Source organism: Corvus hawaiiensis, chromosome 16 (assembly GCF_020740725.1).
Source record: "Corvus hawaiiensis isolate bCorHaw1 chromosome 16, bCorHaw1.pri.cur, whole genome shotgun sequence".
NCBI lineage: Eukaryota > Metazoa > Chordata > Aves > Passeriformes > Corvidae > Corvus > Corvus hawaiiensis.
Genome location: NC_063228.1, coordinates 13,370,338 through 13,397,782, shown reverse-complemented (window position 1 = coordinate 13,397,782; position 27,445 = coordinate 13,370,338). Strand labels below are relative to the sequence as shown.

Here is a 27,445-nt window from a genome sequence, read left to right as displayed (position 1 = left end):
ATCTTTGGAAACAGCAAAATTATATGCAATCCACAAAACAATATGGCTGTAATGGGGTAATCGGCCTTCAGCGTAATTAAAGAACCATTCCCTCATCAAAGTAATTCTGCAAGAGACCTAGAGGCTGTAATGTACAAATCATCCACTTAGTAAAATTCTTTATCTGATTTGCATTTAAAACCTAGTTATGCAAATAGGCCTGCTCAGTGGATCACAAGGAATGTAACGACTTAAAAAATCCTGTATGGGTTAGACAAACCTGCTTCTGCCCCATAAATCATGGGGAGTGATTCACCTAGAAATATTTCAATTCACCTTTAATTCACCTACAGATATTTCTATCAGTCTGTTGTAAGAGGTCTTTTGCAAAAGAGGAATTGCTTTGATATGTACCCACAGTCATGTGTGACATCCACTCTGCACACGACAGTTCCACTTCCCTGATTCCCAAATCATCCCAAAACATGGGAAGAGGCAAATGCCCTTTCTTATCTAATGATTTGTGTCAGAGCAGAAGAATTGCAGTTGCCATTTTGATCTGCAAGCTTGATTCCCAGTTTAAACTGGAGCAAATGGCAGTGAAAGGTGACAGCCAGTGAGAATTAGCAATGCACCATGAGAAAGGCTCATTTTAAGAAGGTTCAAGTCCACTTGTAGCAGATGGTAAAGTCCCTTCTCTTAGACAAGCTTTACTCTTGAGTATAAACACAGAGATGTCTCTAAAATCAACACATAAGGTTTGCAATGTTTATTTGTGTTTTGCTGCTGTTCTGTAGCTGCCAATGCTTTAGTTCATGTAACCTTTGGTCTAAATATATCTTTGGTTTCTTTCATTATTTGTAGTATCCATACACAGCACTCCTATAGGATTTTTACTAGCAGGGATAGCCCACTAAATCACACCAATCTTTCTCTTGAACACCATTTCAAGAATGGTGTTCTTGAATGGCACTTTAGACAAAACAGTGTATGAGGCTGAGCTAAGAAACATTATGAATGTCTCCTTCACTCGAACTCTTTAATTTATACAAATGAACCTTCTGTTCTTACTCCTCCTGGACTCACCATGTTAGAGTCAGGCTATCTCCTGCCTAACAAACCCTGGGACGGGAATTTGGGCATTCACAGCCATTTAGGTCAGATTAGAAATGGCTTTTTTCAGCTGCCCTGCGACACTATCTGATCTGTGAGCCACAAGAAATGGCTCTTTAAAGAAATCAGTGAGAAGACTGCTGAACTTAGGAACATTGGCTATGTTTTTTTGACTGGGAAGACTTAGATATTGCAGACTATCTCTTGAAATTCCTCCCAATCTCTACAAGGTGTGTGAGGTGTGGTTTTTGTACAAATGTGAAAGGTACCGTGAGCTGTTCAGTTTTTACTGTTACCATGTAGCTTAACAGAGTGGGATTGGGAAGATTTTCTGGCATCCAGGTCCTGTGGAGTCAGATGCTTTGGAGTGACACTTCTCTCCAAAGCCTGGTGTTTCCTGCAGGCAGCCAGGCAAGGAGGGAGGTTGGACAGAGCTGTGGGACCTGGCATGGGGGTGCCGGTGGCAGGCAAACCCCTCCAGCTGTAAAAAAGGTCCATGGCTGTGCTTCAGAGGCAATGAGAAGATTTTTCCTATCTGGGGGATACCTCATGGGCTTACTCAGCCTGAAAAAAACAACTGAAGTAAAGATATATCTTTGCAAGAGAAAAACAGGCACCAGAGAATATTATTTTCAAAATGTTGTTGAGTCTCTTTCAAACCTTACTGCTGATTAAGGAGGTCATAAGAAGAGATCATTCATCGTACAGATGTAGACTCATAGTTTATTTAAATAAACCTATTTGCCTTCCTAAACCTTTAGTGACTGGTGGCCTTTGGTGCTCTCCTTGCAAAACACGAGGCAGATGGATCTGACAGCGTTAGGAATGGTTAGTGTTAAGATAACGTCAATATTGCTGAGTTCTAAAGTGCAAATTGCAGCGTTTTTAATGATGACTTCTTTTAAACAGACTAAACTTCCTTCTGCAAACAATAACCTCTGAGACCAATGACCCCTGTCCAGGAGTACCTTGCAGGGTGAACTCTGCATTACACCACAGCAGTGCTACAAAATCCTATCATGCCCTTTTTAACTGCAGTTCATTCATCACTCTACAAGTTTGTTTCTGTTTCTGGATCAGTGTTTTTCTGGGTTTCATCATAATTCCAAATTATTTTTTTTAGTGGAGCCAATGTAGTCTATTTTTTTAATGCTTTAACTGAGCAAAAAGTAGATAAATAAAGACAACTGGTCTACAGAGTTCACCCACATTGGATGTGTTGCTCTGATTGGAACCTAAGACTGCCATTCCCTGTTTACCACAGTTCCCCTGGAACAAAATACTCTTCTCAAAGTTCATGCTTTGAAGAAAACAAAATGAGCTCTGATCACCTAATATGATTTTTCTTGTGTATCTCTCTTGTTCAAGCCCCATGTATTACATGACATATATTATATTATATTTGCAATTCCCCTCTTCTTCAGCCCCATGTATTCTTCAGTGATGTGAGAGCTTGTATTGTTTGCAGAACACGAAACTGTGTTTCTGGATCTATTCATCCATTAATTGAATATATTTTGAGTTCTTTCACTGGGTTGGTGAGAGCTGTCCCTCTCTGTCTGCTGAGGCATAATTTGACAACCCCGGAACAACTACAGTGATACTGTAGAAATAATTCTTCCCTCTTGTCCAAATTGTGTGTGAATTTATTTGGGTTATTTAGTAATTAAAGTCTTCCTTCAAATGAAGGTAAAATAAATCAGAAATAAGTATTGAAAGAACTATTTTTAGTGCTAATTCTTCATGCCAGTTCCGTGATATGAGAAAATATTTATCATAAGGATGACGCAGGATAATAGCTGCTGGCTTTCTACATTGTTTTATATTCTGTAACTCAGCCTTACCTTCTAGAAATACATTTTCCTCAGAACAATTAAATATTTTTCTTTTAAATTCAGAGCTGAAATACTTTTGCCTATATATCCACATATAAAGGTGCCATGACTTTTTCCTAAAACAAATCCTCAAATACAATACATGGTGAAGGGTGTCCATGAAAACTGAGTTCCGTACTTCCATGGAAAGTGCAGAAACTCAAAGTATTAAAGCATTTTGGAAAAAAAAGCAATCTGCTTGTCCTTACCATGTAAGAGCAATTCAAAGAAGCACAAAACCAGAGGGATTTCCCTTGTTTATTTCCCATTCTTTGATGTGAAGTCTGTTGTCTGTAACCTTAAAAATGTTTCCTAAATGCATTAGAGAAATGTATAATTCAAAGGTGACAAACTCTCAGTGAAGTGACGGTGGGGCAAATGCACTGTGCTATATAGAATATCTGATTTCCTCTGGAATGGCTGAGAGCACTGCTGGCATCAGCTGAAGGAATAAAAGTGGTGTTCTTCCAACCCCTGGTTTTGCTTCCCTCTTTTATCTCAAGATTGCAAGAGGTCGTGGCAGGGAAGGGCCAAGTGTCTTCCAGCCCTGCAGCAAAATGTCTGTTCTGGGGGGAAGATCTCACACAGCAGGATGTGTCCTGCAAGTCTGTACAGGAGAATGGGAAAAGGCCCTCTGAAAAGGAAAAATGTTTCTTTGAAGGAGTGACAAAGCGGGGGGAAGAACATCTGCTGGGAATTATTCAGTGCTGCTGGTTTGAATGAAGCCAGGCTTGGCTCGAGACAATGTCAATAGTCAAGAGCATATTGAAAGAGCTTTTTTCGGTACTTATAATTCATTATTCCACATACGGTTAAAAAGGAAAAGCAAACAAGAAATCTTTCCCCCAAACACCCAAACCACCCCCCATCCCCAGCCAAAAATTATTCCGGTGCCAAGCAGAGGAGAAGTTGGAGGGGGAATATCTTGCTGAGATGTACAAAATATGAAGAATCTCAGCAGGCTGGGTGGACAAGGCTCAGGCCAGAGGTGTGGGCTCACTGTGTCACCAGCTCCTCTGGCCTCCCAGGAAAACTTGGAGGAATTTTGGCAGAAGAAAAATTAGATTATTTAGTGCAAGGGAGGGGAGGACCTTGGGCTCTGATTTACAAACAGTCCTGAGAGTTAGACCTGAAGGGGTGTGTGCCGTATGCAAGCCCAATGTGCCTCCTGGACTTGCAATTAAATTGTGCATTTTGAACCGGCTCACGTTGGCATAATACAAATACAAATAGCACACAAATCCCCACATCTGCCAGCTCCAGATTGGGGTGCATAATAATGATTTTCCTTAGCTTTAAAAGATGTAAGATATAGAAACCAAGAAAGTAGCAAAAGCCTTCCTAAGAGGATGAGGGATTCTGTGGCGAGCTCACGCCTCTGCCTGCATTGTACTTGGATGTCAAGTGCAATGAAAACATTTCCATTGCATTCTTGGACTTTCATGTCTTTAAGGTCCAAAGAGCAGCTCATGAGGAAATCCAGGAATAGGATGAAATTCTTCCGGTTTTGGTTTTATATGGATACTTTGTGTAGGCTTGTCAAGCCTTGTACAGCTTTGCAATGCCCCCAGTTGTCGGTCTTGCTGTACCAAGCAGTGATCTGTTTTTTAAACTTCAACATTAGTAAAGCTTTTTGCTTTTTGACTGTTTTTTTGGGTGTGGTTTTTTTTGTTTGTTTTGTTTTGTCTTTGTTGTTGCTGTGGTGTGTTTTTAATTTTTTTCCCCCTGACAGAGGAAGCCTCCTAAAATGTAAAAAATAACTTGCAGTTGAACTAGTTGTCTTTCCTCCAGTGCTATACATATACTGGAACAGGGAATGGAGAATGCTAGGTATGAGCTAATTTAGTATGTAGAAATTGCCACTTCTTTTTAATTAACTATTGATTTGGGGAATTTGTGTGCTGAGCTTAATCAAGTTGGATGAGAGTAGATAACCTCAGCCAGTTTGTTTGAATTTAAGATATATAAAACAGATGCAGGGTATCTGTATATTAGGAGTAAAACTTCCTGCTAGGAGCAGCCAGTATCTTCCCTAGGACTTGAATTCAAACTACAACTCCCTTTCATTTTATTGGAGCCTCTCAATTATAAAATTCTGTGTGGCAAAAAATATTTGATCTTAAAAAAATAAGCTTTGTGTTATAATCTCTGTACATAACTGGATATATTCTGGAAACTTTGCACTTTTACTTTTCACTGAGGAATGGAAGATGAGCCTGCCAGTGTTGGCTGAAGTCTCAGGGTTAGCTGTTGAGTGTGGGAAAAGTCCAGCTGCCCTTTAAGGTGGGAGTTTCTTTGTTCACAATGAGGAAAATACTCTGCCAAAGATGCAGTTTCCTATAGGATGACTGGGAGAAGAGTCTTGTTGTAGTATCATTTGAAAATCTAGCCAATTATTTCAAATTAATGATTCTAAAGTATTTAAAAGAATCCAGTAATGGACTTGTAAGTCTATTTAGAAATGATACCACAAATAAAGTGTAAATCTCACTGCTTTTCTCCTCAGTCTCCCTGTGAGCACTTAGTCTATGTGGTATTAATAAAATGCCTCTTTGCTCTGGTGATACCAATTACTCCATGGTCTAGGAGGTTGCACTATTAAAGTTTCTGATATTCTGAATTTTAATCCTGTTAGTTGAAACCCTGAAGAGTCATCTCCCTCCTCAGTGTGTTCATCCTCCATGTATTTCAAGAAGGTTATTGTTCCCCTCTGTGATTATTTAGTCAAGGTATTACACAATAAGTCTTTAATTGTTTCTTCTGGAGAAATCCCTTTAGCCCAATTTGTGGCTTAAGTATTTGTGCTTATTGACCAAAGTGCATCTTCAGTACAAATGGACCCTGTTCCTGCTAGCAAGCTTTAAATCAACAGAGCAGCTTTCAAGTGTTTAATGTGAACTTTTCCTTAGCCCTCATGTTGGCTCAGTTCCACACCTACCTGATGGTCTTTTCCAAATTTTTGCTGGTTTTTCCACGGCCAAAAGCTGAGCTGCTGGTGCTGTGCTCTGTGTGGGACACCTCTGACTGCTCTTGGTACTCTCCTACTGTTAGAGGACCTCAGCTCCCATTTAGAAATGCTTTTTCCTTACATTCATGGAATTTGTGTTAAGATAGAAACAGAAATGCATTGCTGGGGCTGAAAGGGAGCAGCAGCATGAGCGGTGGTGGGGAGTTACCAGTGTGATCTGCAGTTGGTGCTGCGGTGTCTGAAATGACTCAAACCCCTTTTTGGGCAGGGGGCCTCAGGGACAGAGCCAGGCTTGCAACCAGATAAGGAACACTCAGTTGTATTACAGAATGTGGGCTTTAGAAATATTTTCATGCCCCAGTGATATGATAAACTGCTTGAAATAGCTCTTTTCCAAGGGAGAGATGGGATTAGGCAACCCCAAAGCCTCCTTTTCAACACCCTGCTCTGTTTTTTTAAATCAAAATGCTTGAAGCTGGCACCATTCAAGACCGTAATAGTTTTTCACATCTGTAATAAAATAATGTTTAAAGATGGGGAAAGAAGTAGCAGATCCATCAAAGCATTTGATAAGAAGATAAAATTTAGTATTTATTTAAGATAAGCTTACACAGCACTTTGGTACCTATGTAAAAAAACTTATTTTTTGAGACTTGAATTCTGGTTTTTGCTTTGGTGTTTGCCTGGAGTGATTAACAGGTCAGTCTCTTAACTTATGCTACAGTTTCTCTGTGTACAAACGCCTGGAATAATTGCAGATGTGTTTCAGAGTCCACATGCTTCTATTGATACAAAAAATGGGCACTGTAGAAGTTAGATACAAAGGACACTGTGTAAGAATGTAAGAAAAGAATAGAAAAAATTCAAGCAGAAATTAACAAAAATACACAGAGGTGGACGGGTTGTATAAGTTGTTGGACTGTATTTGTACAACTGTGTTATTAAGAGATGGAATTCTGTTACTTGAATCACCATCATAAGATGCTGGAATCTTTTCATCAGGTCTTAACAGATCTGTTGGGCCATACCCTCAACAGCAGAGGGATGTTCCAGTGCCTACAGACCTCTGTAACCTCTCAGAAAAGATAATCTCTGAGGAAAATCATGCCAGGACGTGCTGTGTACTGAGAACAAGTGGTGAGATGTGTCTCTTTAAGCATGTAAACACTACAGATTTATTAAAAAAAATTAAACCCCTCTGTTTATTTGTAAAAAGTGAAGTGTGGAGCATTCAGTCTTCATTAAAAGATTTTAAGTAATAGCTTTAAACTTGATGCCTAAACTTAGTGGTTTGCCTATGTGGTACAGAAATGATCAATCAAAACACAATAGCTAATGCTGTGCATGTGTTATTCCAGCTGCTGTAGGAGCCAGCATTATTATTAAATTTAATGGCTTCTCTCCAGGACTTCAGATTCTATGGCATTTAATTACTTCCTTGTGTGGTTTGTACCACAAAGGTACAGCTGCTTAAACATGCCTGATAAATAAAGGGGAGACCTTTAAGGCTGGGACATGCAGAGGCTGTACCTCAGTTTTAAACAGATCATTCAGGCCTGGCTAAAATGCAATAAATCAAAGTGGCCATGATGTAGAACATGCTGGCAGAGCTCAGCAAGGCACCTTTCTGTGTTGTGAAACTCAGACTGTGTGGAGGTGCTCAGAGCACACCTGGCTCCCTGGGGCCAGGCAGGTTTGGGGGAGATGTTTAGTATTGCTACCTATTCCTTTCTGAAAACATTCAGCAAGGTTTTAAATGCAAATTTTGATTCCCTATTTGGAACAGAACAACTGTTCAAATATCTGTATTACAACAACAGCTGGTTATTTGTGTTTGACCAATTCAGTAAATTACAAAGAATTCTGTAACTTTCAGTGGAACTATGGAATGAAAACATTGCATGTGTTCTTAGTATGATGTCTTTAGCCATCATTTACTGAAATGTAATTTAAACATCAATCTCTCTGGGTGCATAACCAACCAGCTGCTTTTTAATCTGAATCCAACTTCATCACAAAGCCCTTTGGACACAAAGGTGCAGAAGTGCTTTGGGCAGCACTAACGCAGCACAGGTGCCTGTGAGTGCTCAGGTGTCGTGGCTTTGGATGCCTCCCCTGAGCTCAACAGTTTAAACCAGGATTTGTCAACTCAGCCCATCTGGGGCTGTCCTTCCCTTTTCCCATGGGTGGATCCCACCTCTCCCCAGTCATCTGCAAGTACTGAAGAAGGTCCTCTCACAGAACCCAAGACCCAACCCTGACACCAGCCATAAAGCCAGGTTTTGATCTGCATGATGCCTCCAAGGACTGGCAGCATAAAGGAGAAAACAACTCTGCCCCCTTTCTCAGAGGGTGAAATCCAGGTAGGCCCACCCAGTGATTTCATCTGAGCTATGCAAAGACTGGCACAGCTGCCCCCGTTAGTGTTTGTAATGCCTTGGTCTCTTCTCTCCCCTAGCAGAATTCTTGTAGGGCTCATACAGTGTCCAGCAGCAGTCTGGCTCCTTGGCATTGATGTGCAGAGCACATTACAGGGCTTGCTTTTCTTGGCTCCTAGCTGGAAATGAGATATGAATTGAATATGCCTCCTTTGCTGTAGCTGTTAGTTCCACAGAGGTACAACAGGTTTATTTTGTCCCCTTTTGCTTCCTAAGAACGCCTAAGGTACTCCTCCCCTTGCTCCTGTTTTGTAGAGGGTGCCAGACTGATCCATTTCCCTAAATGAACGCAAGAGATTGTAATTCTGTTGCTTTCAAAAATACATTCTGGATGTTTAGGGCACTAATTAAGTGTAGGCTTGTGATTGCACGGCACCAATACTCACATGAGAGACAGGAAAGGAGCACAAGGTGTGAAACGTCTTTGTGTTCCAGGTTTGTTTCTTTTCCTCTGGCTTTCTCACCTTTCCCTTCAGTGTATATTTAAAAATATTTATTTCACCACAGCTGCATTCTGAACATATCCCATCAATGAAATAAGTGATGCTAAGAATGATCAATGGGCACTTAGGGGGGTTAAGAGTCTTTCACCTGAAATACTGGACTCATTTTGAGGCTGATATGAGCAGATCTGCATTGCTCTGCTCTGTTGCCCTCAGGCAGGTTTAAAAGCAAAAACCTGCTTTATGTAATAGCAGACAGTCAGGTGTTAGTTGTGGCACCAAAACCTGTATTTTATTCTGGATTAGCTACTTCCCGTGGTAGTATCTTTCTTGAAATTCCTGCTCTCTCTATTACAAATTGCTCATACAGCACTTAGACTTCTGAGATAATGCGTGTCTAAACGAAACTAGATAGAGCCTTGCCTCTGCTGCTTGATAACAGGAGACAAATGACCTCCCTGTGTTTTTTAGACACTGAATGGGTTTCTATAATTGTGTCGTAAAATGTTTTGATGGATCAGGACATATCTTGCAATCCCATATAAAGCTGGACCCTCATCAGTCATGAGATGCTCTCACAAAAGGCAGAGACAGCTTCATTCTGCTTCATGACTGAAGAAAATGGGATCTTTTCCTTTCAGGAGTGGTGCTTGGAGGAAAGTGAACTTGCTGAAAACTGGTTGGAATTGTGTGTTTTATTTCCTGTGGAGTCCCTGTGATAACAACTTATCTCCTGCTTTGGATCTTGGTCTTTTTTTGTGGCTTAGGTGGTAACAGACATCCAGAGTCACACTTCATATTCTTCCTTTGATGATGTGAAGATATTGGTTGATATCTTCTACCAATAAATGCTGTAGCTCAGTTATTCCTACTTCTTTTGCTTTCAGATTGAACTAAACTGATGATTTTTCTTTTCGACATTACCAACCATGCACTTCTTTAAAGGGTTTATAAACACGTTTGGGTTTGACCTGACTCCCTCTGTACTCCTGCAGCACAAAGAATATTGCTTTTGGCTGGTAGAGCCATTTATTTTATGGTGGATTCTGGTGGTGTCTATTGGCCCCAGCTATCTCATGGAATCACAGAATACTGTGAGCTGGAAGATGTGATCAAGGAGGGTTTGAGTGAGGCTGTGCTGAAGGGAGGGAGGTAAGGAGGAGGCATTGAATGCAGCAGACGGTGTGAGATGAAGATGTTGGGTGAGCTGGAGAATATTCAGGTGACAGTCACCATTGGAGTGGTGGCTGAATGTTACAGCAGCTCCTTTGTCTCTTCCAGCCATCTCATTTGTGCCTTTGTCTTCTCCTGCTCCTTCAGCCCCTAGCATCTGCAGTATTTTGATGATTATGTCACTTTTTCAGCTGACTGCTTCCCTGAAATCACTGATAACATTTCTCTTGACTCTCCTGATCAGGATCTTATTGTTAACTGGAAGAGTACTGGGAAAGGGAACAAAAATCCCCCGCTGTGTTTAGTGAGGGCCAATTGCTGCATTGTTCAAGCTGCTTGTTTGGATGTGTCAGGAGCTTCCTTGCAGCCCTGAGCTTTATCACCGCTCCCAGACGTGTCAGTGAACTGGGGAGATACCGAAGAGTTGCAAAGTGAATTTTTTTGTTCAAAGACAGGGGAGAAGAGAGAAAAGGGCAGCTTTGCAAGCTTGGGCTCCTTCACAAACATGCCTGGGTAATACAAGTAAATTTGTTTCAAGGTGTGACAGGTGTTGATGCCAAAACTCCGAAGCCTGTTCCTAGCACGAAATCTAATGATGAATGAAATTAAGGTTTTGGAGCTGCCAGTACTGTTATTAGGCCTCAGATACAGATGGTGGGATTGAAAACATCAGAATCCAGAAATCTCTAAGGAAAGAGTTTGTGGGAAATAGTTTTCTTGGTGGTATTATGTAGAAAGCCTGACCTTCAAACCTGCAGAAAGCAGGAGATTTCTGTATCCTTACAGAGGTAATAAGTGCTTTAAATAATTTTCCCATGCACCTTTTTCCCTCCAAGGGGAGACAGTCTGAGCTAGGTTTAGAAACATCTAGAAAGGAGACTTTCATGAAGCTGGCCTTTGCTGGTCCATATTTCTCCATGTTCAAAACCTCTTATTCAGAACTCTGAGGATGAGCAAGTGCAAGGAAGGAGAAAGTTAAATTATCTTTTGGTGTCTTTCTTCATTCCTGGTTTGTACTTGCCTGGTTGGGGTGGGGAACAATTAGTTTCAAGTCAATTTGGAACAAGAGAGACAAGCTGTTGTGGGGATGAAAAGTGCTGCTTCACTGGAAAAGGCACCGGTGTTAAAACATGGCGAGGGGGAAGAAAGAAAAACCTAATTGTCCTCTTGCCTGAGGCTCAGCCATGTGATGAACCAAGCAGATAATATTGACTACAAGGCTACTCGGAACTTCAGTGGAAGACATTTATTCATTTAATGATCGAGGATTTTGAAGGAAGAACCTAATAACTTCCCGTACTGGTTATATTGCATTAAAAAAATACTATAAGACAGATGTAGGTATATCCTTGTCCTTCTGTCTCCCATCCTTATCTCAGTCAGTTTTGCCTGCAGCACGGAATCGTCAGGGCCCTGAGAGCACTAATGGACCCTGATAGCACAGAGGGAGCTCAGCAGTTCCCCTCCCTCCTGCTGGGTGCTGAACGGGGATTCTGGGGCAGTCCGAGTGATTTGTCAGGATGATACTGAGATTCCAGGAATTTTCCAATCATAAAAGCTTGCCAGTGCCTTCCAATGTTTTGACAACATTTAGCAAAATATTAGTATTTCTATAAATATACAAATTTAGCCTTTCTATGAGCAGGTACAGGAAGGTAAGAGGATTTCTGACTGATACCTCTTGTGTAGCACTCTTTGGCTGAGGTACCTTTTGCTGGTTTATGTACTCCAAAAGATATTCTGGGTGATCTGTCCAGGGCTGGGTATCTTGGTAAGCCTGTTATTACATGGATTTATATTGCAAAGAGTGTTATTTGGAAAGTTTTTTGGGTCTTAAGGTTTGTGAACCAGCTTGAGATGTGTGGCAAATACTATCTCTAACAGGAGCTTCTACGCCAAATAGTCAAATGAAGAGGTTAAATTAAAATATAACCCTTTCAAAAGGGCTTAATGCCTTGCAACACATAAATAAATACACTCTGAGCATATCAAGAGTGGCAAATTACTTCAACCTTTTACTGCTTTTATACCTGAGATAAATACAGTAGGTGTTTTTAAAATAAGCATGTATTACGTATTTTATTGCACGGTTAGCCTTGTGCAATAGTGAAAATAGTATTTTACACTCTTCAGGTTGGTTAAGACTTACAGGCTAGAATATGCCTGGCAACCAGAGCACCCTTCAGAATGCTCAGCACATGGCCTGTGCTCCCTTCAAGGATGAACACAGAGAAAATGTTTGGAATATTTCTGGCTGATCTGCACAGAATGAAACCAGCCCTCAGCAAACATGTAATAGCTGCAGTGTGAAACCCATATTAAACTGCTGTCATTCTGACACATCCAAGTCCAAACTCCTTTCAAATGATGAAGTTTTCAATCCATGATTGACATAATTTGTGCCTTTGCCCAGTACACAAAAGAGCAGTTTGCTGCCAAGAAATGCCAGTGCTGAGGTGCTTCTCAGATCCCTACTGAATATTTGTTCTCTCTTAATCCTCAAATCAGTAGAGCAAATCTTTCACAATACTCCTTTTGTGAGGGAGACATTATAGTTTAAGGGCACGTAAACTGAAAATTAACTTTGCTCAGGTATGTTTAATGTGAGCAATATTCCATCACAGCCAGCGTCCTTTCAGTAAGCTGGCGTCAAAGCACTCAGTCTGGTGCAAATGACTAAGGAAATCTTTCCTCCAGAGGACTTAAAACAGCATGAGAGAAAACATAAGCTGTTTATTATCTACTCAGGCATTTTCTATCTGTGTGTGTCCAACTCAGTTGGAGCAATTTTTCCAGGTTTTCTGCCTGTATCCCCATCCTGTGGACAGTTGGGCCTCTGCAGAGAGGGAGAAAACTCTGCTGTCCCTGGTGCTGCAGCAGCACTGGTGTTGTGCTGCCCTGCCTGTTAGTCTGTCATGAGGCTGTCAGTCCATGCAGAGGCTTTGCACATGTGCCAAAGTCCATTCTGACCTGATCTGTGTAGGTCTGGGATGCCATTTGAATTTTGTTTTGTGTCCTGTCACCTACAGCATTTTGTCACTGGTGTGTAATGTCTTCTCACTCGGCTTTAGTGATCCCAGACTTTTGGAACAGTAAGTATAATCACTTGTTTTGAACCTTTGTCCTATGCAACAATTTCTTTCAGAAGAGAAGAATTTTTTCAAAATTATTTTATTTTGCACCCCCTGCAGCTCTTGCAGCCTTCCAGTAGTGGTTTGGTCCTTTCTCGACATTTAAGACTCTCCCTAAAGAAAATATAGGAAAGACCTGGAATTTTGATGCTTTCTATAAAATTTGCAGTGTGATAGGCTGTGTTTGTAAAGCCTATAGACTGTCTTTTAATTGGTTCTCTTTATACACCTATTCTAGTTTGTGAGAGGTACACAGATGGAAAGCGATGGTGGGGAGAGCAATTCCTTTAATCAATCATCTGCTTTGCTCTCAGCAGGTGTAAATCCAGAGTAGCTCTTCTGATGCAACTGGATAATTTGAGACAGCTTTGTAAAAATTACAACACTGTTTTTTGGCCTGTGTTTTAATATGAGCCACCGAAGGGATGATGCTGTTACTCTGCCCTCCAAAGAGGGATTGTTTATTGCAGCAGCTTGGGAACTGGACCTTCAAATTCCTCAACACAATCTTGGGTGTCACTGTATGTTAAATGGAAGGCTGAAATTTGACCTGAAAACCTTGGGCAGGGCAGCAGGTGATGTTCCCAGTTCCTTCCAGTAACTGCCTACTTGAACAGAGGTTTTGGAAGTTTATTTAAAGGGCGAATAGGTTTGGGTGTGCTGAGACCAATATGGAACTGGAGGTGGATTTTACAATATATCTCACATGCTTAATGTAGACCAGAGAGAAAACAGACACTGCTTTGATTGAAAACGAATCCCTTGTTCAATTAACTCCTGATAGGCAAATTGGTGACATTAAAATAAACCAGCTCATCTGGCTAAATCCTTACTTTCTCCACTCTGATTCAACATTATTAAGGCTCGAGATTATCAGTGATGGGACTTGGATGTTAAACACTCTTTAATCAGAAGTCCATAGTGTGAAATGAAGGTAGGCAAGATTTCCAGTTAAGAAGGATTTCAAAGTGTTACCAAGAATTATGTGGAATAATCTACTTTCTTGGGAGGTGTTTTGTGTCTGCTGCCTCCATGTGGAGTTCATGGCAGAGTGGGGAAAATTGAGAGATCCCCCCCCATTCCATGGGTTTGCAGCAAGAAAGGTACTGGGGCAGCAAAAGGAAGAATTGTCTTCATGAATATATTTAATAATAAATACAATTTATTATTATTTTTTGGCTTTGGAGAGAAACTTGAGGACATAAAAATTAGGTTGTTTCTGATCCTTCAGGAGAGGTGGTAGAAACCAAACACACCATTTGATCCTGGGCTGGAGCAGTGAACCTTTCCATGGTCTGTGGGTACCCTGGAATCTTTAATACCTAGCAAAGCCCTGGCACATTTCTGGTAGAGTTTAAGGGGATATTTTGGTGTCTGAGAGGTTCTGAAGGATTCAATAGTCAGCAACATACTCAGCTTTGTTTTTTCTTATGGCTGTCATAACAGATGTTACTTCAGAATAAGTTTATAGGGAAACCTGGAGCTATAAACAATGGAGTCAGTGTTTCTAATGTTTGTTGGTGAACATAAAACAATAATAAAAATAATGAAATATTTATAAGCTTTCAGAAGTAATTACAATGATGAGGTGGAGGGTTTAATTTGGAAGCAATAGCAAAATAAATGAAAAATTAATTTTCCAGACTTACTGGTTCATTTTCAGACTTATTAAAAATAACTTGGCCTCCTTGTAGCAGTAAGATGTGCCAAATTACCTGATTAATGTAAACTTATAATTCTGTTCTCCACCCGTTAAAGTAATTGTGCAAGTGGGGAAGTTGCCTGTTCCTTTTTTTTTTTTTTTTTTAATCAGAGAATACACAAAAAGAGATGCGAGCTTTTACTGCAGATTATGGTGACTTTCATTTGCAGAACTGGCATTTTATGTTCTCCTGCAACACGAAGAGACTTACAGAAGCTGTGTTTTCACTGCAGAGAAGACATACATCAGAGGGTTTTAAATCAGATTAGTCTTTCATTGGCTTGCAAACTAAGGTGAGGTAAGGGAATGCAACAAGAATTCCATTAAATTAAACATCATAGTGCTCGGATATAAATGCCATTCTGAGGCAATTCCCATAATTTTACTCATTAAGACACTAAAATCAATGAACTTCTCTGTTATGGTGGTTGTGAACTGGTCGAGCTGAATTGCAAAATTATTTGGGAATGGTCTAACTCTGCTTACACTGAAACTGCCTGTTTTTGATGGCACCACAGTTAGGCAACAACATAAAATCTCTTGGCTCATCTGTCTTTGAAACTCAAAACTCACCCTGAGTTGTTTTCTTGCAAGAGCCCAACACTGTTGAGTTTAAACTCTGAGAGGTGAAGGGGGATCCAAATAATGCAGCATCCTGCAGGGGATGTTCACCCCTGAACCAAAACCACGGTCCTTGACAATTCAGTTGCTTATTTGTCAAGTAGATACAATAAAATATAGCTTATTTACTTCTAAGTCTCATGAGACTCAGTCAGCAGGCATTTTCTCACTTTCCACCTCTGCCTAAACCCTCTAAAAACCCCTCTATCTATTCCCTGCTTCCTTGTATCCCAATCCCAATGGCTTTTGGGTGGTGCTTGGAGGAGGCCAGGCTTTCCTGCAGGAAGCAGCACAGTTCCCATCGTGTCTCCAGCTGCTTCTTGTTTCAGTATTTTGTTGGGCACAGGAAATGGAAATATCCCTCAGTTTGAGTCTCGGCATCCCTATTTAATTTCATTTAGTGTGTCTTAAAGTCCAAGAGGAGGTGCTGGTTGGAGCTGGACTGACTGCTGAGAGTGGTGTTGCATCTGATACCTGTGGAAGTCTGGCTGTTCTGGCTTGCTGTTGGTATTACTGCATTATTTTAGCAGTGATTTCAAGCAGAAATATCTCGAAAGCAGTTTGTGCAAGGATTCCTGAATTCTCAGAGTACTTGTTACTCACTTTGATGTAGCTCCCTGGTTAATGGCCTCTCAGATTTTAGTGACTTGTGCTAATGGCTTTATTTGGCTCAGCATCAGTTCTGTGAAGGATTCTGTGGGGAATCAACATGGACTTGACTCTAAAACTGCTTATTAGGTATAAAGTGAGTTCTGTCGGAGGAAGAGAAGGGTTGGACTCTGGCCAAGAGGCAAGGCCTTACACTAAAGGGTCAGGAGGTGAAACAGTAAATCAGGCTGATATTAAGCAAGGAATGTATCATACAGGATAAAAAAGGAGGCTGGACATGTCTGGAGCGTTGACTCTCAGCTTGATCTTGTTACCCTCTTCTGAAATTTATGATGATCTGAAAGACTTGAACCTTGTTCCTGAAGTGAGCTCCCTGCATGAAGCCATGGGTGGGCTGATGTATTGGAGAAACATCTGACATCATAAAGCTTTTGTCCTGCAGAAACACAAAAACAATGACTGCATGTTCCTGCCATACAGTACTTGTGTGCTAAATAACAGGAAGCAAAGGCCTGACCAACCTTCTCTCTGATACCAACAGAATTTATTTCTTGCCTTGCCAATTCTCCTTTTCTTTGCATGAAGGTTTTGGCATTTAAAAAATGTTGGATTTTTATTAGAAACAAAAGATAGATTCTCTGTCTCTGTAAATTTTCATTCTTTCAAAACCAGAGGCTATGCTTCAAACATGAGGAAGTGGGTGTTTTATTTTCTGGTTTGGAAGAAGCTGGCTCTGCCTGTGATCTGGAGACAGAATCGTGCAAGGAGCCAGCAGTACCTGGCAGACATTGCTGGGTGTGTGGCTGGACTGGTCATTGAGGCAGCCTGAGCAGCTGCCTGGCTCCACTTCAAACACAAACAAAATCCTGGTACAACTGGCAGGTTCTTGCCAAGCACTTGAGTTCCATGAAACCAAACTTCTGGATGGAGACATGTTCCAACAGAAATTGAAGCAGTTTACTGTGCAAATAAGCCTGAGGTACATCATAGCAGAAACAACACTTTAGTTTCAGGATTATTTCTGTCTTTCCGTATTTTAGGTGAGGATGGGAAGTGTAAGAAAGACTAAACAAAGGATTAAATGACTTGTCTGATGGAAAAAGCATTTATGAATGGAGAATGAGCACTAGAAATAAAAAAAGCTTTTGCAGTTTGGTGGAGATGATCCAAACAGTTGTGTAACTCTTTCAGGAGCTTCAAGAAGGAGGAAAGATGGGAAAGGGTGGGTCGTGTTTTAACAGTATGGCAAAGAGGGTGAAGGACTTTTTGAAGTCAACAGTTCTGCCTAGGGGATGTAAGTTTCATAGAAAATCCCTGTTGTGGGTCGCTGCTGCTGCTGTTGATGAGGATGCTGAGTGGTGATTATTAATGGCTTTCTTTCCTCCTGAGCTACATGGATGTGTGGGTTTGAGGAGTGGGGCATGACCTGTATTAATCTGTGCTCAGCCAGGGTGAAACCCTTCCTGCAGCAGTTGTCTGGCTGTGCTCTGGCTGACAATCTCTTGTTTACTGAAGAGGATCACTCATTAGCTGAGCAAGTTTCTTTTGTAGGCTCATCACAAGTGGACATGACTCCAAATCAAAGGCCAAGCTGTGGAACTTGACCACTGCAGGTTACAAGGCATGAGATGCTTGATCCAGCACCATTTAAAAAAACTCTCAGATTTGTTTTTCCTCTGCTGAGCCCATTTGGTTTGTGTCCATCCAGCTCTGAAAGTATTTTCAGCTGCCAGTTTAGTGAAGGCCAACACCCACCCTTTGTTACAGTCAGTGTTATTCAGCAGATATTTAATGTCTCCAGTTCTGGGTGTGCAGATATCTCAGGTCTCTCAGAACTCCTGTGGATCTGGCTGGAGTGTCTCAAACGACCAAAGCCAATTAAGATTCCTCCCCTCTTTGTTCATTCCTGAGTAACTGACACACCTGTACTTGCTCAAACTAAAACCCACTTCATAATGTCAGTGAGATCAGTGCTGGGACACAGATTAACTCCCTCTAAGATTCTGGCCTGACAGACCTTGTTGGACACAGCAGATAATGGAGTTTGACTCAATGAATTTGTCCACACCTGGCTGGACACCACTCCTGAAGCTTGTTCCCTGAGAGCCTGATTGGAACATATCTAGATATATGCAGAGGGCTTTTTAGGGATTTACTTCCCTCTGCAAGACCTAAGGAGCCCCATTTAAATCTACAAGCACTTAAGAGTGAGAAAACAGAACTCATATTGGGTTTTTTTTAAAATTAAAAATGGCCTCTACTTCATATTGCCTTCTGTATTGGAAGAATGAGCAGCATGCTGCACACTGCATGTCAAAGAACTTGGTTACTTTTTTTTTAAACGGTTCAAATATTGCACCAAACCTTTGATTATGTGTGGTGATGCTTTTCATAAATTATCTGAGAGAGCAAAAAGAACATCCAAAATGTCCTGTTGGGTTGCCCTAATCTCATTTTAATCTCATCCCTTCAACTCTAGGACCAGAATGTTATGTGAAATTTGTGTCAGTGTGGAATGTGGGTTTAGAAGACGCAAAGTCAATTTACAAAGTTAATTTACAAAGTAAGGACACCCTTATAAAGAAAACCCCTAAACCTGTAATGAAATTATTTTGAAAGAAGCTGTTTGGAGTTAAGGCCACCTTTGCATTTTAATGGATAATTACTCTTGGCATCACTAACAGTATATAACCAAAGTCCACAGCATCCCTTGGGGACGGAGGTAAATTTGGATTTAAAGACGGTGCAGCAAATATTTTATACTTTAAGGAAAGCCAATTTCCGTGGATCAGGGAGAAAAGAAATCCAAGGGTTTTGGCGCTGAAAGCATCAGCAGCATAGTGCATATAATCGATACAGGAAAGGTTATTACTTTTCCTTAGGAGCAGGGCTGGAGCCGGGGGAAGGTTGGGAGCGCTCGCAGCCAGCAGGAGAGGGCGGCAGAGAAGCAGCTCCCGAATCCTGCACAGCACCGAAATTTTTAAGAGGAGCGAGAGCACATCAGAGCTCTCGGAAGCCAAATCCCTTTCAAAACGGCAACTTCGGCAGCCACCCCCCCCTCCCCCGTTTTTTTTTTTTTTTTTAAAAAAAGTCCGTAACACTTTGAAAATGTCAAATTCCTGCGGCAGCCCAGAAGACGCGGGGAAGCAGCGAGGCAGAGATGGCAAGATAAGAAGGGAGGATGTGGATGATTCCCAACCTGAGGGAAAGAGGTTGAAGCTGGGGAATGAAGGAGGAAACAGTGGAAAGGACAGAGAGGCATCAGCAGCAGAAGATGCAATAATGCCTTGCTCAAGCAGAGAAGAACCTGTGCCCGAAGGAGGTGGTGAAGGCAAAAGTGTAAGTGAGGATCTTCAGCGGCTCAGAGAAAGGGGGAAGGGCCGGGAGGTTACCTTTGAAATTATTTGTCATCCTGAAGTTGGTAATTGGGCATCAAGTAGAGCAGGACAAATGCAGTCGAGTGTCCCATCTCGCTGAGATCATAAGCACGGTCCTCTTTAATTTCTGATCTTGGCTACACGCTTTTTAGTGCAGGAGTGTGTATTTATATCTGGCTCTCGCTGTCAGCTGCTTGCAAGCTGTATATGCCAGAGAAGTGATTTCGTTTTTCATGGGGAGAGGGGGGAAGGAATATTAACTGCTGAACTTGCTTTTCAGCTCCCTATAACCATTTAGAAACTGGGTAAGGATTGGTGTGTTGAATTGGACATTTTGGGTCGTTTATCAGTCTGTCCATTCAGACTTTCAACTGCATTGATGTTGAGTAGCACAATTTTACAGCTGGGGATGGGGGTAGAGTCTACAGGAGAGGAGGAGAATTGGTGCTTAGCGATCTCATCTGGTGAGATTTTGCTAAAAAAGAGCTGCCGAGCAGTTGCCTATATAAATACCAGCATTACCAGAGCTTTACACGAGGTTAACTTTCCTGCCTGGTTATTTAGCTCAGCTGCTGTGCCTGTCAGCAGGCTCCTGAGGCACAGCAGAAAACTCGGGGGAGAGGGGGTGAACATATGGATCCCCAGCCAGCTGAAGCTTTTCCTCTCATGGTGCAGTTCGGGCCAGGTGCTTCTCTTGGACACATCCTGGCTGCTTCCCTCAGTCAGAAGTGCAGGGGGAGGGTGGTGGGAACAATGTCTTGGGTGTAGGATGTTTCCACTTTGAGTTGTCATAGAGTGAGAGTGTGGCTTTAGAGCTCACTTAGGAGCTGCTGGAGATTTCAGTGCACTGATTTTATCCAGAAGTTTTCTGAACTCTGTTGTTTTTTGGTTTTTTTTCTCTTCTGGGATTGATATCCTGAATTTAGACATGCTTCTTCAAATGAGGAGCTAAGTAGATGCTCAGCGTTTCGGTAGCAATTTCATTTTTAAATCATTTGAAAGACAGTTTATTCAGTTTGTTCTTGGTGGAAGGTCATCTCTAAATGCAACAGCTTTCCTGAGCTACAAAAGTATTTAAGTGTGTGTAGAAGGTTGGTTTGTTTCTCTAAGCAGAAATCTCTTTTATCAAGCCATGTAACTGCACAGAGATGCACTTTGGTCTGTGTTTTGGGTTTCCAATGCTTTATGAAGGTGGGCTCTTTTTAACTCTCAGACAGCAAAGTAGCACTCTTGTTCTTATACCACTTCTGGCAGAGACTTATTTTTCCCCAAAAGAAATGCAAAATACAGGCAAGTTAATTGGTCAAATATAACCCTTGTTTTGTCTGTTTTGTTTGTTTTCTTTTTTACCTGAGAGTAAAGGTTTTAAATCTGTTCTACTTCATGATAAATATCCAGAAATGAGCATCACTATGAGCTGGGGTAAAAGTCTTTTTGATGGTACCTCTTACTGTAACACTTAATTAGGAAGTTACTGAAAAATGAGCCCCAATTGAATAAATTTACTTTGTCTTTTAAGGGATCAATGCAGAATATATAAGAATTATGCATACCTGAATCACTGGGCTCTGCCCTATCTGTGAGGCCTGGTTGACCCCCTTATAACTGTTCTGCTACTGCAGCAAAGTTCTTTGCTGGTGAATACCTGTCCTTTTTTTTTTTTTTTTTTTTGGCCTTTCAAGGACCTGCTATAGCTGCTCCAACTTTACATTCTGGCTTTTCGTCAGGGGATTGTTAAAAATATTAACAAAGCAAATCTGTTAATGAGCAATCATTTCACTGCTTGTCTCTCCCAAAATCAACTATTAAATAGCTTTTATAATAAAATAATTGTTCTTATAGTAATTATATATAATAAAATAATTGTTCTTATAGTAATTCTTAAATTAAACTGAATTTGATTCAAAATTCATCAAAGCTCAATTAAGCTCTTCTTTCCCCTCACTTGATTGGATTCTTGCTTGGGATGTTGCACTACATTTTGCATAAAGTTCCAGTATTTTTTGTCCCCCTTCCTATTTAAATCTGTCTGTCTGATTTGGAGGCAGTATTAGAAAGTAATTATGTGACACTTGAAATTCTGTTAACATAAAACTTCTTGTAAAAGCAATAAAAGCTTGTTCAACAATGTCTGTAAGTGTCTGTCACCTTGTAGAGAGCAAGCTGCTGGAAAAGATGGACTGTGTGCCCTTAGGAAACACTGGGATGACTTCATTTCTGTGCTTAGAAGAATCTTTATTTTATAGGCATAGTGGTATGGGTAATCAATGCATGCATTGGAGGAATGTTTCCTAATAGTCTATTATGTCTTCCATTTTGAAGAAGGACATTTTAAAAAATTATAGGCTTTGACTCATTTCTGGACTAGTAATAAAAAACCAGCCCAGTGTGTGTGCTATTTCTCTGTTTATTCCCGTGCTGTTTGCCTCATTCAACATCCATTCGTGGGTTTAGAAGAAAGAAATCTACACTGGTCAGCTGCTCCAGCTCATTATCCCACTTCTTATGAAATCTTGGGTTATGGAGAATGCAGACACCATGTATATTTTATACTCCTGAAGTGTTGTGGGCATTTCCTTGGCATCCTGAGCTTGTAGCAGTAGCTGCTGCTGGGCACAAGTTGGTTGCAGAAGGAACTTTGTGCCACTGGACAGAGCTCTTTCCCCTGCCTAGGGAATGAGGGGCTGCATTTGCCAGCAACTGGTTGGCAGCAGAACCTGGAGTGATTCCTTCACTTAGTGCTGGTGACTGGTTAATGTGGTAACCTGGGGTGAAACTGTAATTGTTAATTTAGGTATCTATTAAAACAATTTCCTTCTTGCCTTCTCTTTTTATTGCTTTCATTTGCAGCGAGGAAGCTGCTCGCAGCAGGTGTGAATCACACAGTCTCAGGCCATGGAATTTTTCCCTCTGTAATGTTTCTTCCTGGCAGAGCATCAGAACGAAGCCGTTGGTTCAAACAAAGGGGATGCAGTCTTTGTAGTCAGGTTCAACTTGAGAAATGCCTCGTTTGGTGCAGACGGTGGGGAGTTAGCATTAGGAAGAGCTGGTGAGTCACTACCTCTCACCAAGAGTTTGGGTCTAAGTCTTTAACCAGGGTCTCTGGAGAATTCCATCTCCCCCTTGTGTGCCTGGAGGACACCCACAGCTGTCAGCTCCGTGATGCCACAGGGCTGATTGTCACCCTGCCTGTGATCATACACTGGAAATTGTTAAATTAGGGTAAAGTTGTATTTACTGAAATAGGAAGCATATGAAGAATTAAACTTGCAAGTCCTGACTGCTTTCCAGGCTGATAGACATGTTGAGAATCTGTCATGAGTTACCCACGAGTGACCATGAGCAGTGGGTGTCCTTGTAATCCATGTATCCTTGTGCTTCAAGAACCGTCCTTTTTTATCTCTCTTTAACCAACTTTTTGTCCATATACCTGGTGAAGGTTCTTTGGATTTTGGTGCAAAGATATTTCTGTGCCCACAAGGCCTTTGTTATGAACCAAACTTTTTCCCCTACAAATACTTGTGCCAAGTTTAGAGAACAAGACTGGGTGTGGTTTGACTTCTGTAGTGTTCCCACAGCACACAGCTCCCTAAACTCTGTTTTCATCTGTAATGTCACCTGTGCCAGGAGAGAGCTCGAACTTTTACCTTTTAAACAGCTTTCAGAATGACTTTAGTGCCTTTTTGAATTAAGGTACTGTTTTAATTTTTTTTGTTTAAATTGCCTTTGTGAATATTTGGAAATGAGGAAAGGGTAGAAGTACAGCAAAGAAAAAAAATGCAACTTTTTGTTGTTAACATCAGAAGTAACATCTTTATTCAGTTTTGGGACTGTCATGTTGTAAAAGAAAATGTGAGAAAAGTATTTGAGAAAGTTCTTAATGCTTCTGTATGAGGGGAAAACTGGTTTTGGTGATTAGCTCTGGAGAATTGACTACACCAAACTTGTATCATGTGACAAATCCGGCCTTCTAAATCTCAGCTGTTAATAGAATTCTAGATCCAGTTCAGATGGGGAGATGTGACATGCCATGCAATGTCCTTGTCTTTGCATAAAGAACAAACTGAACCTTGCCATTACTTGGAGTAACTTATTTGAGTTTTCCTAAAATGTAGAAGAACACACCTTGGAAAGCTGAGAAACACTTACTGGAAAGCTGATCATTTCAAAGGTTGTTTCCCAGGAGGAGAGGAAGGGTTTTCTAGAAATTAAAATATGAGCTTGGAGCTACAGCTCAAGATAAAATTCCCTTGTTTGAAGGATGGGTCTGGATTCATGATATCGAATGAAAATCTCTGTCAAGACCAGGTGAGGATGTAGGAACTGAACCCCATCTGGATGCACTGCAGCAACTTCAGTGTGAGCTGCTGTCCTGGAAGTGCTTGGGATAAATAACAAAGATATTAGGAGGCACTGAATTTGAGAATGGTGTTCATCTTGACGAGTGAAATACACATTTATTATCTCTTATGTTTAGCTTGGGTTAAAGTAATTTTTGACTCAATAACTCAAGGCTTTTTCATTAAATACATGCATAAAACAGAATCAAGTGTAAGAATTGGATCTGAAGTGTGACAGTTCGACCTTTCTGTGCATTGCCACACAAGGTGTCACTGTGTTAATGCAGCTTCTCATAAAGATTTTCTGTTTTAGGACATTTGTTTGCTCCTTACAGTTGGTTTATTACAAAACCTTCTTTGTGTGTGTATGGCTTTGTGATCATGATTGCATTTGTAGATATTGCTTTAAAGAGGAAATGTGTTTGGAAAGGGAGAAGCTGCAATGGTGGGTTTGTCTGGACTGACAGTCCAATTCAAGGTGCTGGTTTTTTACTCTCAAGGTTCTAAGCAGATTGAACCATTCTGCTCTCAAGGCTGTGGCTTAGTTCTTTTTTTTTCTCCTCTTTATAAAAATGTTTCAATCTATTGAGCTCCTTTTGTCCTCAGATATTATGGAATAGATGTGTTTTAAGAGAGCACAATAGATTTGAAGTGTTTTGAAGAGCATGGCATTTGGAACGTGTTGCAGTCTGCATCTGCCTTTCCTCTCTTTCCTTTTTTGGGTCTGATTACCTAATTAGAGGATAACTTAAGGATTTAATCTATTGATTTGTTAGGAAAACTGTGATAGATGCTGGAATTACTGCTTTTGTTTTGATTCAGAACACAATCAAATCCTGTGATCCAGGACAGACACACAATTATTTGCTCTTGGAGGTGGGAAGAAAGGAGGTGATAATTCTTTAGAAGTCAGTGATGATACTGATATAAGGTGCTGGAGTTACTTCCACAGGAATATTTGCTAAATCAAAGTAGGCAGCCTTTGGTAGAAAGGTGTGGATAAATCAGAAATTGGCTTGGACTTGAATCCAAGAACAAGAACGAGTTGATGGAAAATGTTCTCCCTAAAACTGATTCATCCTCCTGTTAACCTCTGGCTGGTGTCAGTAAACAGTGTCTGCAAACAATGTCACTGCAGCCTGAGCAGGAATAATTGCAGTAAAGAATTGCCTGAGACAAGGAAAGGCAGCAGAAAGAGACCCTTCTGAATGACCTTGTTTTGCCATTTTTCCTGCAGCTCTTGGGACTGGATGGCAGGGGGTAAGTATGCAAAACTAAAGGCCTTGTGTGGATTATCCTATTATTTTGTCATGAGGGAAATTTAAATTAATTCAGCAAATAACTGCCTGTTTTCAACAAGCAATTTCAACCAAGAGCAATGCTGGCCAGTTTGGTTTACTCACTGGAAGTTCAATTTCACTGATAAGGAACATTCATGGAGCATTTCTATCCCAATTTGAGTGATCAATTGCCTAATATTATAATTTTTGTAGAGTGATTGGAATATTACTTCTGATTGAAACTACAACCAAAATGCATTAGAGTATTCCAAAGTACACAAGAAGGCATTTGTGGTCTATGCTGAGTTAGGGAAGATATGAAATGAAAATATTTATATATTGCTCTTACTTGCTACACTTTCTCCTTCTGTGTGCCAGTGTCAGCCATGAAAAATATCTTTATTTCAAGTCTCTGTGATTAAGAGATTAATAAAATGATTTACTTTACTTTGGTGGTTTTTTTTGTTTTTTTTTTTTTTTTTTTAATATTTGCTGTCTTAGTCATTAGCCTGGACTACAACAATGAGGAGCAAGCCCCAGAAGCTAAGCAAAAACTGAAAATGGAATCAGGCTGGTGCCTCACTAGCTTTCCTTTTCCTGTGGAGTACTCAATGTTCAGACTCATTTGGGATGCATTATTACTAAAGAGTTGCCTATTTTGTTCCATTAAATTAGGCTGCAGGATCTGCTGCACTGCCACCCATGTAATTTCTCCCTCAGGAATGCACTTAATGTGTTCTGATGTTCTGATACTTGGCCCACTGTGCAGTTCTTAAACAGCCCAAGGAGTTATAGACAGCCTTGTCTACATTAGGAAGGATCTTATCCTTTAAATTCAGAATACAGAACATTTGCTTTTGATGGCTCTCTCGTGTTCTGATCTCTTTCCTTCTGGCACCTTAAGATACTTGTGAGCCAGCTGGTCACTGCCAGCAAACTTCAAATAGCTTGGTGCAGGAAAATGCAACACTGAAGTAACTTAGCCTGGTATCCTTGACTCTAAGTGCTAGATAATGAAGTAATTCTCAATTAGTTGTACTGATACTTAATTAATAAAGGTCCATCTAAGATTCACAAATCAATGATAAGTGTCAGCCCTCTCTTGGATACTTTCATTCCAGTCTGAAAAGCAAAATGTGTTTCAAGTGAAAAAGATTTCTTAGGCACAATAATTCTTACACAATCTATTCTTCTTTCACCTGCTGTTTTCAATCCTGTGTGTTTCCAATATATTGGATGTCAGCCCTCCTGCACAGGGATGTGGCTTTAGGATCCCTAGGAAGTGACACAACTCTGGTCCCTCATTTCATGAAAAGAGCTTTCTTTACTGAGTTGGTAACTGGACAGACAAGTGGGAAGGTGGAGGAGATTGTGGCTGTCCAAGGCTTTATAGCAAGAACTGTGCAGGATCATAATGGCCTTCAGTAACTGAGCAGGGACACCATGGAATCAGCCACCACTGGCACAAACCTAAAAGGGCTCTGTGTTTTCCCTTGAAGAGCTGAGCAAGGAGAACACAGCATCAGCCATTAACAGATGCACTGAAAGGGCTCTGCGTTTCCCCAGCTCCTGTGATTATTTTGATGATATTGGTTACCCTTAATCATAATGAGATGGTGAAAAATTAACAGGTTTTCCCAAAGTATCCATTCTTTTTGATGTCTGTGGGTAGTGTGGTAAATTCCTGTTTTAGCTGAGTTTTACTGTGCATTCAATGTGTACTATCTTCAGTGAGTGTTATTTTCCACAAAATGAAGGCTAATCACAAACAAGTGGATCTAGTATGTAAAATGATGAAGTCACCACACTGAGACCGCCTTAGTTCCTTGAGTTGGGCCATAACTAAATGGAAATTGAGCACTCTTATCAATAATACACTGGGGAAGTAACATCTGTTCTGAGATGCTGAGAGGTTGGTTTTTTTTTTTCATTCACTAAAATATTTATTTCAGCAAAAAAACCCCTAATCTTTTCACTGTCTCCAGAGGGCAAAATCATTGACTGTTATGTTTAGAAACTGTCTGTGAATTACAAGAGTCTATATAAAATGGAAAGAATGCTGATTGAGCAATTAATCACTTTTTACTTAATTTCAAATAAATAATGATATTATAGAAAGCTGTTGCATTAGCTCTAAAAAAAAGACTGATTCTTGGAAAAGCAGCAGGATGAAATTTCTTTCTCTCACTACAGGCTGGTTTCCAGCTCCTGCAGGCACAATAGCTTTTGGTGATGTGACAATATTTTCTTCTAATTACCCAGTGTTGTGTTACACGTTACATAAAGGTTGGTGTTCTTGGTCACTCATGTATAGATCCTCCTTTGATTTTAAGGCTAGAATTTACTGCTAGACCCTGGTTTCTGATAAAAGTTAAAACTATTTCCCTAAATTCTCTT

The 27,445-nt window shown here is 40.7% G+C and overlaps 1 protein-coding gene across 15 annotated transcripts in view; it reads left to right on the top strand.

The window, feature by feature from the left end:
* The first annotated feature begins 19,144 nt into the window (after positions 1 to 19,144).
* The window catches only part of RBFOX1 (RNA binding fox-1 homolog 1), a 1,119,677-nt gene continuing 1,111,376 nt past the window's right edge, over positions 19,145 to 27,445 (top strand). For all 15 annotated transcript variants that reach the window (XM_048320436.1, XM_048320431.1, XM_048320443.1 and 12 more), the window contains exon 1: positions 19,145 to 19,390. In XM_048320436.1, coding sequence (XP_048176393.1) covers positions 19,160 to 19,390 — 231 coding nt within the window. In that variant the 5' untranslated portion in view covers positions 19,145 to 19,159. The remainder of the gene's footprint in view (positions 19,391 to 27,445) is intronic.